General features: G+C 47.6%; 2 protein-coding genes across 3 annotated transcripts in view; one reads left to right on the top strand and one right to left on the bottom strand.

The window, feature by feature from the left end:
- Positions 1-14,246, bottom strand: part of coro7 (coronin 7) — a 111,709-nt gene that overhangs the window by 43,981 nt on the left and 53,482 nt on the right. The window lies entirely within an intron of this gene.
- The window catches only part of vasnb (vasorin b), a 17,091-nt gene continuing 4,173 nt past the window's right edge, over positions 1,329-14,246 (top strand). The window contains exon 1 of one of the 2 annotated variants that reach the window (XM_080206724.1): positions 1,329-1,555. In XM_080206724.1, the coding sequence (XP_080062850.1) occupies positions 1,521-1,555 (35 nt within the window). In that variant the 5' untranslated portion in view covers positions 1,329-1,520. Of the gene's footprint in view, positions 1,556-10,049; positions 10,817-14,246 lie in introns of those variants that run through there. The other variant, XM_080206725.1, reaches the window with a different exon arrangement.

Here is a 14,246-nt window from a genome sequence, read left to right as displayed (position 1 = left end):
GGCCAGTCCAAAGATGTCTGCACATCTTTGGACTGTGGGAGGAAACTGGAGCATACATGGAGAGAATGTGCAAGCTCCACACAGTGACCCAAGCTGGGAACCGAACCCAGGTCCCTGGCAAAGTGCCACCGTGTCACCCCTCCAACAGGACAGCACTCGCTCAATACTTACCCTGTGACGGTGTGATGATCCCACAGTACAGCTCCAGAGACCTGTTGCTTTAGGTAGGAGTATCAGCCTGGATTTTGGAACTTGAACACATCACTTTCTGTCTCTGGGTTGTGTGTGCTTCTTATTCAACCATGCTTTCCTGTCTTTTGCTCAAAAGCCTATCTCTGCCCATTGGTTTGATTTTTATCAATTCAATGTTATTACTACTACTGTCATGTAGACTTTAAAGTACCTGATTAACTGCTTGTTGGACCAGGGTCACGGACACGGCATTCAGTCTGAAGAATTCCTAATCTGCAGCTTCCCAATCTTTTGGTGCTTGTCAGCAACCACCTGTCCCAATCAGAGTCATATCCAGCTCCTTCCTGTTCCACACAGTGCTAGGTGTTTCCTAGCAAACAAGCACCAGCATCAGTCTGTGCTGATACCTGGGTCCAAATAAACAATATACCTTGGTTAAGCACCTGCATCATGAGCAAACAGAAGAGCCTCGAATTATTTTGTTCTGAAAACATGGCTCCAGGCAGATATTATAAGCTTCATTTGAACTCTATGTTAGCAAGTAGATTTTGAATGGGTCAAAATTAGGTCCATTGCAACTTAAAGAGAAAACTGAACCCTAATAAAACGCTCGAGGTTGCCAGACTCTCAGTCAGGGAATGAGTCCCACTAGGCCAAGGCTTATCAACAACTTAAACATCACTTTACAGAGAGATGGGTGATTATTGGGAATGGAATGTTCAGGGAGGGAGAGTGGCAAATTTTACGAAAATTGGTGAGATATTTGCAGGGGACATTGAGGGTTGACTGGGGAGTACTGGTTTTTGGGACCTGGTTAAATAGACTGTAGATCCAGTAATCTGCAACTGTCTTAGGTGACTTGTTGCACCGTCTGACTAAATGAATTACAAACTGGCCAGCTGGGAACCTGTGGATCGAGTGACATGTGAATTAGAATAGTTGTTGCCATTATAAACACAAATAAGCTGATTTAACAATTACATGTTCAAATGCCAGCTGGTAGGTTACGGTTATTTCCAGGCAGCACTCACAGGGTTAATGAGGCTCCAGTCCACGTCTCTCCAGTGAGAGGGGAGTGGCAATTACAGTTCCCTCCCCTCCTGTTCTCCCTCTCTGTGAAAAGCACAGATTGCATTCATTAGCATTGCTTTTTTGCCAGATCCCTTGGAGGAGTTGAGTGGAGCGGGGGGAACAGTGACATGCTGTTTGCTCCTTCCTGGCTCTCAGAGTCTCTCTCTCTCTCTCTGTCAGCACCCAGTCCACAATCGCACTGAGGCATCCTGCTAGTCTGAGGCGAGACCCGAACCCACTCCACAGGTCACCACGATATGCTTGGTTTTCCATACTGCATACGGTCAGCAAGGTAAGATTAGTTTTATGCCTCTTGCAGTCACTCAGCTCTGGATACAGCCTCCAAGCTCTGGTCAATTAATTAAAACAAAATCTCTCGACAAAGCAGCAGGCAAATTTTTGTCCAGAGATTTTGCCTCAAGTTGTGAAAGAGAATCTCTTTGCGCTCTCTTATTTGAGCCACTGTGCACATTTATTAGAAAGCAGTAGCCTCCAAATCCGTCAGTACAGTTAGTCCAGCACTCGAAACACTGAGCTGCTATAAGCTCAAACATCTGAGTGGTATTAAACAAACCCCAAACCAGTCAAAGGTCTAAAGCTCATGAAAGAGTTGTTCAGCAAAATTTCAAAATTTAACAAGGAAAAGCTTCAGTAAGTGAATTAGGAACCAGTAACATACCAATCATTCTGGTACAGAGCTTCAGATAAAGCCTCACTCCCGTCTGCACAGAATGCTTGTTTTATAACTACAGATATGGTTCATTCAGCAATTTAAGGGGTATTTATCACATAACTGGGGTTCCTGTTTATTCAGAGCGATGATGCATTTATTTAGTACCATTAAATGCAGTAAACACCAACGTACTGAAACATGATCAGACGCAAATGGACACAGAGCTGAGGAATTATATGTTAAGATTGGGTCATTAAAGGCTCAGTCAAAGAGATGTGTTTTCAGGGAAACTAGAGATGGAGACCAGAGGGATACAAGGAGAGAATTTCCAGAGCCCAGGGCATAGGCAGCTGAAAACACAACCACCAATGGTGAATAATGCACAAAAGGCCAGATTGAATGAGGTGGATGATGGGACTGGAAAATATGCTAAGGAGGGGTGAGGGCCATATAGGGATTTGAATATAAGGCTCAGGAATTTGAATTGCTGAGCTGGAGCCAATGTAGGTCAGAAAACATGGGCGAAAGGTGAGCAGGACTTGGTGTGAGTTAGGACACAAGTAGCAGAGTTCAGGGTGAGCTCAAGTTTACAGAGGATGGAAGATGGGAGGTTGGTCAGGAGAGTACTGGAATATTTAAGTCTACAAGTAACAAGGGGAATGGATGAGGGTTTCAGCAACAAATGTGATATGGCAGGAGTGGAAACAGGTGATGTTGCAAAGATAGATGTAGGAATGGAATTGTTAATGAAGAAATGGATATTGTGACAGCAACCGGAACAATGGTTTCAGGCATCCCATTATTAACAGGAGTTTCTGTTTATCCAGCAGGGCAAGGATTACTACCTGTGTAACTGTACAGAATTACCATTTATTCAAAAGGGTAAAAGTCACACATTACATAACTATACACAGTTACTGTTTATTCAACAGAGTAGAGGGTTACTCATTGCAACAGCACAAGAGATACTGCATATTCAGCAGCGTAAGGGTTACTCAGGTTGGGAATTGAGTTTCGGTTTATTCTGTATGTAAAAGTTAAGGTCTTAGTCATTCTGGCAAATTAACAAAGCTAGTAAAGAAACAGGATGAGCCTGAATTACCAGCTGACCTTGCTTCAAGTTGTTCCATTGAAAAGGCGGGATTTTACAGGTAAAGGTTATACTCACTGCTCTGTAAGAATTTCAGGATAAGGATCAGGTGCATCCAGAATCTCCTTTTAGAAGTAGATTGAACTATATTTTGGCTGTCAGTACAAATTATGAAGAATTTGTAACTATGTACCTTTAAGAAATATGCCACAGAAAGGCATGGAAGTAATCCTGACTGTCTGAAAAGTCTGGGAAACAGGGAAACTTTCACTCCTTCAAACATATGGCAACAGGAGACCCTAATTCCCCCATACACAGGGCAACAAGAGGATTCACACTTCCCAGACAGAGGGCACCAAGGTGATTCACACTCCCCATACACAGAGCAACAAGAGGATTCACGCTCCCCATACACAGGGCAACAGATCTTTACCCCCTCCCCCAACACATGGTAACAGGAGACCTTCACTCCCCTCTGACAGGACAACACAAGAACTTCACTCCCCCAGGCACAGGGCACAGGAGGCCCTGACTTCCCAAGAACAATAGGGAGATCATCTACTCCACTTTTGCAAGCAATGAAATTGAGGATTCATAGTTATAGTGTTAGTGCTTTGGAGATTTTTCTTGGCAGTCGTTAGAGAATGTGATGTCTATGGTTTTTTTAAAAAACAGAGGATACTGTTTCTGTAGCTGCTAAGGAGAGTGGAATTTATAATAACATTCTCATTACCTCAGGATGGTATGCAGGGGTGGAGCTCACTCCTGGAGCCAGTGAGTAGCAGAGGCCAATCTTTGGACAAGAGGGTTGAGAAAGGGAAAAGTAAACAAGCTTTTAGCTGCCACTGGCCTTTAATTAAAAAGTGGAGAGCTCGACCAGAGTTGTTTTTTTTTGTCTGAAGATTTTCAGATGGATTTGGTCTGCAGATTTGACCCCAGCATAATCCTTCACAAGGGTCAAGCTGCATTCAGACTGGAGCTGCCCAAATGGAGAATGTCAGATATGTCGACTGACAGCTCACTGCTCCCTCAGAACTTATTCATTCATCTCATCACCTCAGGGCAAACCCTTAAGAGGGACATCATGCCAGAATTCTTATCGCACACGACATCCTCCTGCCACCCCTCCCCCTGCACCTTTACCATTGACTGTATTTCTCACCAATGTTAATCCAGCTCCCTCACACTGTCACTGAATAGTCCCTCCCTCCCTGTGTTAACTGTTTATAAGGAGTTTGTTGCTAGTGTTAGAAAGGTATAGATAAAACCTCTCACTTAGCCTCTGCCTCAGCCCCTCACAGTCAAAACAAATCTTGCTCAAAGGCAGAGCTAGTTGCAAGAACTGAGCTCCTGGTTCCCCATGAGGGAATCTGAAGTTCACAGTCGATGCAACAACTTTCTTGAAGAATAGGAGTTGAATGTGGTGACAGGAAATAAATTGAGCCTTGTTCCTCTCCTGAATAAGGAAGCTATCAAAAGTGGAATTTTCTCAGTATGGTTTAAAAGTACAAGAAAAAACAAGTATAGAATGAAATGGGGAGCAGTGAGATCAGAGTAGATAACCCAGGACAGACCACTCATAACTCAGCCAGAAGTAGTTTAGCCCCTGATTCACAGCAAGTTGTGGGTTCAAACCCTATTTGAGCATAAAATCCAGGCTGACACCCCCAGTACAGTACAGTGGGAGGTTCAAATTGTCAGAGGCTCATCTACTCCCTCAGGTGGATTTAAAGAGGACCAGGAGTCAGCAATTTATATCCCTCAAGCTTGTTCTACCATTCTGAGAGACCTTAACTGATCTATGAGCTAAGCCTCAATAGAAATCCAGTCTTACATTTAAAATTAACAATTGACCAATTGTCATATATGCATGACAGTTTCAAACTTTCACCATCATTTGCATGTGAAAATGTTTTCTAATTTAATTTTCTTTTGGATATTTTCCCCCAGCTGTAAACCACCCAACCAGAAGAAATAGCTTCTATCAAACTAACTATTCCCTTTAATATCTTGAAAACATCAATTACATTACCCCTTAGCCTTCTAAATTCCACAGAATGCAATCTAGTTTATGTAACCTCTCCTTGTAATTTAACTCTTGGTAGTCTAGGTATCAGCCTGATAAACTCCCTCCAAAATCAATATTTCCTTCCGCAGGTGATGCTCATAGCTGCTCACCATATCCAGATGTGGTCTAACCAGAGCTCTGTATAGATGAAGCATTACTTCTACTTCATTGTATTCTAGTCTCCTAGATATAAAGGCCAGAATTCTGTTAGCCTTTTTGATTATTTTTTGTGGTTGTATATCACATTTTAATGATCTATGCACCTGTCTAGTAAGTCTCTTTTGATCTCCTCTGTTTCTTACTTTTTAACATTTAGAAAATATTCTATTCTATCCTTTCTTTAGATCTCACATTCATCTACATTGAATGTATTTGTCACAGCTTTATGCATTCACATAATTTACTACTTAGTAATTTTATGTCACTCTCATTGTTTACAATGCTGACCATCTTTGTATCATCAGAAAATTTGGATATATGGTTTTCGATCCCAACATCTGAGCCATTAATAAATACAGTGAATACTATAGTTTACATTGGAACAAGAAGCAGGGGTAGGCCATCTGGCCACTCGAGCCTGCTCTACCATTCAGTAAGATCACGGCTGATCTTTTTGTGGACTCAGTCCCACTTAGCTGCCCGCTCACCATAGCCCTTAATTCCTTTACTATTCAAAAATTTATCTATTCTTGCCTTAAAAGCATTCAATGAGGTAGCTTCAACTGCTTCACTGTGCAGGGAATTCCACAGATTCACAATCCTTTGGGTGAAAAAGTTCCTCCTCAATTCAGTCCTAAATCTGCTCCCCCTTATTTTGAGGCCATGCCCCCTAGTTTAACACCTCAACAAAGATCCATGTGGGACACCACGGGAACAATTCTCCCAGCCCACTGCGCAGCAGGCCAGGAAGCATCAATAGGGAGCCTGTAGCAGGATTCACGAACAGCAATGCAGAGTTCTAGAGACTCATTCCATTCAGCTCGTCAAAAAAAAACAGGTGGGAGAAATTCCCATATTCCGCCCACTTTGTTCCTTTTGGGAGAATTCCCCCCATCCAACCACCACTAGTTTCATCACGTCAGAGTGCTTTGCCATCATTCCCTCTCTATCTTCTCCTATCAGCTAATATTCTAACCATGTCAATTCCAGGAGATACAACCTTAGTGAATGGTCTGGATCAATTCTGGGATGAAAGACCTGTCCTTTGAGAATAGTTATGTATCTATATTCTCAGGAGCTCAAAAGAACGAGAGAAGCTCTCAATGACACATTAAGATTCTGTGATGCCTTGATAAGGTAGATGTTGAGAGACTTTTCTCCCTGGCTGTAACATCAAGAAAATGAGGACAGAATCTGAGGATAAGGGGTGAGCTGTTTAGGACAGAAATGAGGAGAGACTGAATCATTAAGCTTTGGAATTTCGCACCTGAGAGAATTGTGAATGTTTGGTCATTCAGTATATTCAAGACTGAAATTGAAATATCTTTAAACTGTAAGAGAATCAAGGGATATGGGGATTGTATGGTGAACTGGAGGCGAGATCAAGGATCAGTATGATCTAACTGAACAGGGAAGCGACCCGAGAGGATGTATGACCTACACCTGCTCCCATTTGTTCTGTTTTCTTACGAGGAACTTTATCAATTGCCTTCTGGAAGCCCATTAACCTAACATTCATGGACATTTTCCATCCAATATGTTACGCAACTCAAAATTCAATTAGGCACATCCACCCTTTATAGGAGGCTGAGATAGATCATCCACTTGTCATTCCTGGTTGAAGGTATTGCTTATGGTTGTTGATGTTTCATCTTTGTCTTTTGCACTGACCTGCTGAGCTCTCAAATCATTGATGTTCAGTTAGTTACTTAATTGTCTACAGCCATTCACGATTACAAGTGAAAAGATTGCACAGCTTTGATCTGATCTGTTGGTTGTGGGATAATTTAACTGTCTATTGTATGCTGCTTCTCCTGCAGTCCTGCACTGTAGCTTCACCAGGTCGACATTTCAATTTTTAGATATGCATGTGCTGTTCCTGGCACGTTCTCCTAGGATAGAGGTGGAGAGACTCTTCCCGCTCAGAAAGGATAGTAGGACTAGGGGACATAGCCTCAAGATAAAGGTGGGGGGGGGGGTGAATCTCTGGAATTCTCTGCCCGTTGAAGTGGTGGAGGCTACCTCGCTAAATATTTTTAAGACGCAGGTTGATGGGTTTTTGATAAGAGAGGGGATTAAGGGTTATGGGGAGAGGACGGGAATGTGGAACTGAGCCACGACAGATCAGCCATGATCTTATTGAATGGCGGGGCAGGCTCGAAGGGCTAGATGGCCTACTCCTGCTCCTATTTCTTGTGTTCTTATGTTCAATCCTTGCTGAACAAGGGTTGATCCCCTGGCTTGAAAGCAATGGTACGATGAGGAATATGCTGGACCATGAGGTTACAAACTATGGTTGAATGCAATTCTCTTGTTGATGGCTCACGGCACCTCACAGATGCCCAACTTTGAGCTAGATCTGTACTGAAACTATTGCATTTAGAATAGAAATTGTGACACACAACACCATGGATGGCATCCTCAAAGTTAAGACAAAACTTTGTCCCCATGGGAATGGGTGATGGTCTACAAATACAGTCATGGACAGATGCATCTGCAACAGACCCAGTCTGGTAAACGTATCCTTTGGAGCCTGGCCAGTCAAGGTGCTACTGTGCAACTCCTGCTGATGGGGATTGAAGATCCAACCAGAATACATTCTGTGCTCTTGCTACCTTCAATACTTCTTCCAATTGGTGTTCATCATGGAAGATTTATCAGCTAAGTGAGGGAATTAGGTCTTAGTCAGTGGGAAGTTTCCCTGTCCACATTTGACTGATCTCATGAGACTTACTGGAGTCCAGAGTAGAATGTTGAGAAGTCCTGGGGCCACTCCCTCCCAACTATATACCACTGTGATGCCAACTCTTCTATAGGTCTGTCCTACCTGTGGGACAGGAAATAACTGAGAGATGGTGATGGAAGCGTCTAGATCATAGGCACGCTCATTAAAACATCTTACAGCCAATATCAGACTGTTGCTTGACTAGCCTGTATGACAGCTTTCAAATAACTTCGAGTTAACTTTGTAAGGTCAACTGGGCAGAATGTGCCTTCGTCATTTCCAGTGCCTGGGTGATTTCAGGCAAAACATTCGGTTTTATTCTTCTTTGACTTTTCTGTAGCAGTTTCTTACAACTGAATGGTTTGCTAGGCTATTTCAGCAGACAGCTGAGAGTCAACCACATTGCTGTGGTTGACTCTCAGAGATGCTGTGAATCTGGAGTCACAGGTAGGCCATACCAGGTAAGGATGGCAGATTTCTTTCCCAGAAGGACATCAGTGAATCGGATGAATTTTAGGACAATCCAGCAGTTTTTTCCAATCAGTTTTAAGGAAGATAAACCCTTGATTCATGGTTACCATCACTGAGACTAACCTATTATTCAAGATATATTAATTGCATTTAAATTCCACCAGCTGCCAGGATGGAATTTGAACTTGTGCCTTCAGAACATTAACATAGGCTCAGAGATGGCCAATTCTAGTCATACTATTGTTATATTATCATTCCTACAGATCAGAAGGGTGGAACAAGGACCTTGCTTTGTCCTTTTGTTGTTGTCTATTTCACACTCAGTTTTTTTGCATCTCTTCATGTTATTGATGTTTTTAAGGGAAGTTTGATAAGTACAAAAGGGAGAAAGGAATAGGTGGATTGGCAGAGGACATTAGATGAAGTAGGATGGGAGGAGGCTCATGTGAAGTATAAACACTAACATGGACACAGTGAACCTAATGGCATCTTTCTGTACCATGAGGATTCTGTAAGTTGCAGACACAGCCTACACTGTGCTAATCTGTAAGGAGAAATCTTTCCATTACCCCACTTCCTGTCACACAGAAGCTGCCAAGGTTGGAACAGGAAGTTTTCCACAGCTTGGCCTTGTCCGCCCTACACCAACGCAGTGAAAAGTAACATCTCACATTACAGCAAACATCTTGAAATATTCCCTTGGAAAAATAAGCCAGAGGCCATGGCAGTGTTATCTTACCCCGAGGTACAGCGCACGGTCATATTGTTTTTGGAAGGATGGAGAACACTGAGGGAGGCCATGGGGAAGATTGTACAGTCAGGCTCTACATTCCTCAGACCCCTAAAGACTCTCATCCACATCACTATGTCACTGTCACATACAATCCCCTTCAAGGCCAAACCAATCATGCAAAATATTTGCACTGGCAATTGTGCAATGGGTAACAGGGAGAATTAGCTGTAAATAGGCCACTGGTCCAAACAGCAGGTGACATGCTTCCTTCTCACCATTTCCTTTCAATCCCAATTGCTCCAAAAATGCTGCCAGTTGTCTCTGTAACAGTGCTCCTAGAATTTTCAACAACTTTCTCTTGCAACTTACTTTAGCATTCTCATATGATCAATCCATCTACCTTCCTACTTATTGCACAACTTCCCTGTCCCACCACCATGCCACTCATTGCAGTTCTGCTCATTTAAGAGCATCACTCCCTTAGTGGATAGACAGTGAGCTTAATTCAATTCAACCATTATTCCTCAGTCACTCGCTGCTTGGACCATCAATGGTGTGCTCCTCCAAATCTCTTCTTCCCTGAGAAGCAAGCAGGCAGTTGATGCCGTCCCCTCTCCACCAGGGGAACAGGGGCTCAGTAAGTCCTAGTTTGAGGTGTGGCCTTATATCCAAGGATCATCCTTTCACCAAATAGGACTAATGACCATAGCAGGATTTCCAAAACCACGAGTGTCTCGTGGTGATGTTGTGGGTTGAGATTTTGGGATCCCGCCTTACAGCTAACCAGAGTTAAGCATAGTCCAGCTCCTCCCACATTTCTAACATGTGCAGAGAATGGAGCATGCAGCATGCAGCTAGACAGCCAAAGAAAATCAAGTCCACGTTCAACAGGGAAAGTCTCAGGACACATAATCACAAGCAGTTAAATGGACTGGGAGCACAGTTGGTCCTGGCTCATTGTCTCTTTGCACTTCAAACTAGACCCGACAATCACACCCTGATCTCAGAATTCCCCTCACTTGGCCTTCAGCAGCCAGAACAGCTTCTAGTTAGCAATATAGAACACAGCAGAGTCTGTGCCAAGGTGACCATCCAGTTCCAGCGTAGTCAGTCAGGCTTTCAGCAGGCCGTGCTCTAAGGGCTCTACACAGCATAAACAAAGTCAAAAGTTGACAGTAAGCACTGACTTCGGACAGTGACAGAGCAGAGGGACTTTTTACATCAGCACTTAAAACGCCAAATGGGAAAAGACTTTAGATTGACTCCAGCCCTCTAATCCTCAGGGATCTCCACACTCTTGCACATCCCCAATTTTAATCGCTCCACTCCCAGTGGTCATGCCTTCAATTGCTGGGGCCCTAAAATACCCCCTAAACTTCCTCTCCAGTTTTTCAGATGCTTCCCACAACCCGACCAAATCATTTGACATCTGCCATAATATTTCAAGTGGCTCAGTATGGAATTTTGTTTGGTTATGTTCCTGTGACATGCCTTGGTATGTTTTACTAAGTACGGGCTCTATGTAAATGCAAGTTGTTGTTAAAATAAATTATACTTCAAGTTCATAAAAATGTCTTACTGGAGTCATTGTTTGCAGGAAGCTGCAGTAATACATGAAGCGATGCTGACAAAAGGTAAAGATAAAACACTGCAATACTGGGATTTAGGTAGCACAGGTGAACACCAGGCAGGATTCAAATATAGCCCAAGACTGCTGGAATTGGAGATCCCTCCGTCTGCTGAACAATCTCAATACAGCTCACAATGGGCATGTGCCCCACATCTTATGATCTGGATATAGTTTTGAATGTAGTCAAGGCTAAAACATCGTCTGATTTCAAGAAAATATTAGATAAAGCTCTTGGGCTAAAGGGATCAAGGCATGTGGGGGGAAAGAAGAAGGGGGGGGGAAAGAAGAAGGGGGGGAAGAAGAAGGGGGGGAAGAAGAAGGGGGGGGAAAGAAGAAGGGGGGGGAAAGAAGAAGGGGGGGGAAAGAAGAAGGGGGGGAAAGAAGAAGGGGGGGGGAAAGAAGAAGGGGGGGGGGAAAGAAGAAGGGGGGGGGGAAAGAAGAAGGGGGGGGAGAAAGAAGAAGGGGGGGGGAAAGAAGAAGGGGGGGGAAAGAAGAAGGGGGGGGAAAGAAGAAGGGGGGGGAAGAAGAAGGGGGAGGGAAGAAGAAGGGGGGGGAAAGAAGAAGGGGGGGGAAAGAAGAAGGGGGGGGAAGAAGAAGGGGGAGGGAAGAAGAAGGGGGGGGAAAGAAGAAGGGGGGGGAAAGAAGAAGGGGGGGGAAAGAAGAAGGGGGGGGGAAAGAAGAAGGGGGGGGAAAGAAGAAGGGGGGGGGAAAGAAGAAGGGGGGGGGAAAGAAGAAGGGGGGGGGAAAGAAGAAGGGGGGGGGAAAGAAGAAGGGGGGGGGAAAGAAGAAGGGGGGGGGAAGAAGAAGGGGGGGGAAAGAAGAAGGGGGGGGAAAGAAGAAGGGGGGGGAAAGAAGAAGGGGGGGAAAGAGGGAAGAGGGGGAAGGGGGAGAAGGGGGAGGGAAGGGGGAGAAGGGGGGAGGGGGGAAGGGGGAGAAGGGGGAGGGGGGGAGAAGGGGGAGGGGGGGGAGAAGGGGGAGGGGGGGAGAAGGGGGAGGGGGGGAGAAGGGGGAAGGGGGGGAAGGGGGGGAAGAAGGGGGAAGGGGGGAAGAAGGGGGAAGGGGGGAAGAAGGGGGAAGGGGGGAAGAAGGGGGAAGGGGGGAAGAAGGGGGAAGGGGGGGAAGAAGGGGGAAGGGGGGGAAGAAGGGGGAAGGGGGGGAAGAAGGGGGAAGGGGGAAGAAGGGGAAGGGGGGAGAAGGGGGAAGGGGGGAAGGGGGAGAAGGGGGAAGGGGGAGAAGGGGGAAGGGGGAGAAGGGGGAAGGGGGAGAAGGGGGAAGGGGGAGAAGGGGGAAGGGGAGAAGGGGGAAGGGGGAAGGGGGAGAAGGGGGAAGGGGGAGAAGGGGGAAGGGGGAAGGGGAAGGGGGGAGAAGGGGGAAGGGGGAGAAGGGGGAAGGGGGAGAAGGGGGAAGGGGGAGAAGGGGGAAGGGGGAGAAGGGGGAAGGGGGAGAAGGGGGAAGGGGGAGAAGGGGAAGGGGGAGAAGGGGGAAGGGGGGGAGAAGGGGGAAGGGGGAGAAGGGGGAAGGGGAGAAGGGGGAAGGGGGAGAAGGGGGAAGGGGGAGGAAGGGGGAAGGAAGGGGGAAGGGGAAGGGGGAAGGGGGGAGAAGGGGGAAGGGGGAGAAGGGGGAAGGGGGAAGGGGGAGAAGGGGGAAGGGGGAAGGGGGGAGAAGGGGGAAGGGGGGAGAAGGGGGAAGGGGGGAAGGGGGAAGGGGGGAGAAGGGGGAAGGGGGAGAAGGGGGAAGGGGGAAGGGGGAAGGGGGAGAAGGGGGAAGGGGGAGAAGGGGGAAGGGGGAGAAGGGGGAAGGGGGAAGGGGGAGAAGGGGGAAGGGGGAGAAGGGGGAAGGGGGAGAGGGGGAGAAGGGGGAAGGGGGAGAAGGGGGAAGGGGGAGAAGGGGGAAGGGGGAGAAGGGGGAAGGGGGAAGGGGGGAGAAGGGGGAAGGGGGAGAAGGGGGAAGGGGAAGGGGGGGAAGGGGGAAGGGGAGGGGGGGAAGGGGGAGGGGGGGGGGAAGGGGGAGGGGGGGAGGGGGAGGGGGGGGGAGGGGGGAAGGGGGAGGGGGGGGAAGGGGGGGGGAAGGGGGGGAGGGGGAGGGGGGGGAAGGGGGGGAGGGGGAGGGGGGGGAAGGGGGAGGGGGGGAAGGGGGAGGGGGGGAAGGGGGAGGGGGGGAAGGGGGAGGGGGGGGAAGGGGGAGGGGGGGGGAAGGGGGAGGGGGGGGAAGGGGGAGGGGGGGAAGGGGGAGGGGGGGAAGGGGGGGAAGGGGGAAGGGGGGGAAGGGGGAGGGGGGGGAAGGGGGAGGGGGGGGGAAGGGGGAGGGGGGGGGAAGGGGGAGGGGGGGGGAAGGGGGAGGGGGGGGGAAGGGGGAGGGGGGGGGAGGGGGAGGGGGGGAAGGGGGGGGGAAGGGGGGGGGGAAGGGGGAGGGGGGGAAGGGGGAGAGGGGGGAAGGGGGAGAGGGGGAAGGGGGAGGGGGGGAAGGGGGAGAGGGGGGAAGGGGGAGAGGGGGGAAGGGGGAGAGGGGGGAAGGGGGAGAGGGGGAAGGGGGAGAGGGGGGAAGGGGGGGAGGGGGGAAAGAGGGGGGGAGGGGGGAAAGAGGGGGGGAGGGGGGAAAGAGGGGGAAATCAGGATATTGAATTCAACTATCAGCTGTGATCAAAATAAATGGTGGAGCAGGCTCGAAGGGCCAATTGGCCTACTCCAGCTTCTAGTTTCTATGAATGCTCATTCCTGCCATGTGGAGCAGCGTCCTGTTTATAATTCACAGTCCTTTCAGCCCAATCTCTCACATTGATGGATGCTCCACACAAGAACCACTCTCCACATGCTAATCCCACTCACTCGGGAGTTTTCAAGTCTAAGAGGTGTGTTGATATTTCCAATTCCATAGTTACGTTTGAGACTAAACTGAATTCCATGGAAACGACAGCTTATTTGGCTAAGAGACCGACTATAAATCTGATATGGGGCATTCCAGACCTAGTCACTGTCACCAGTTTGGCAGAGAGGGAGAGAGTGTGTGAGGAGAAATATAAAGACGGTGAGGGGTTTGTGAGGCGCTGAGAAGGGCAGGAGAAGAGGTGAGTTAAGGGCAGGAGAAGAGGTGAGTTGGGGGCAGGAGAAGAGGTGAGTTGGGGGCAGGAGAAGAGGTGAGTTGGGGGCAGGAGAAGAGGTGAGTTGGGGGCAGGAGAAGAGGTGAGTTGGGGCAGGGATTGCTAAGTAAAGATATGCTGCACTATCGGAGATGCTGTTTTACAAATGAGACATTAAGCCAAGATCCTAACTGCAGATGGATGTAAAAGATCCTACTGTATTGTTTTAAATAGCAGGAGTGTTAGCCCCCCCATCGAGAACAATATTTATCTCTCAACCAACATCACTAAAACAATTGATCTGGTTATTATCACATTGCTGTTTAATGGGCTCTGGCAGTGTGTAAACTGGCTGCAG

Source organism: Carcharhinus amblyrhynchos, chromosome 18 (genome assembly GCF_965287045.1).
Source record: "Carcharhinus amblyrhynchos chromosome 18, sCarAmb.v2.hapA, whole genome shotgun sequence".
NCBI classification, from domain to species: Eukaryota; Metazoa; Chordata; class Chondrichthyes; order Carcharhiniformes; family Carcharhinidae; genus Carcharhinus; species Carcharhinus amblyrhynchos.
Note: the sequence above shows the minus strand (reverse complement) of the source record. Positions and strands in the feature narration are given on the sequence as shown.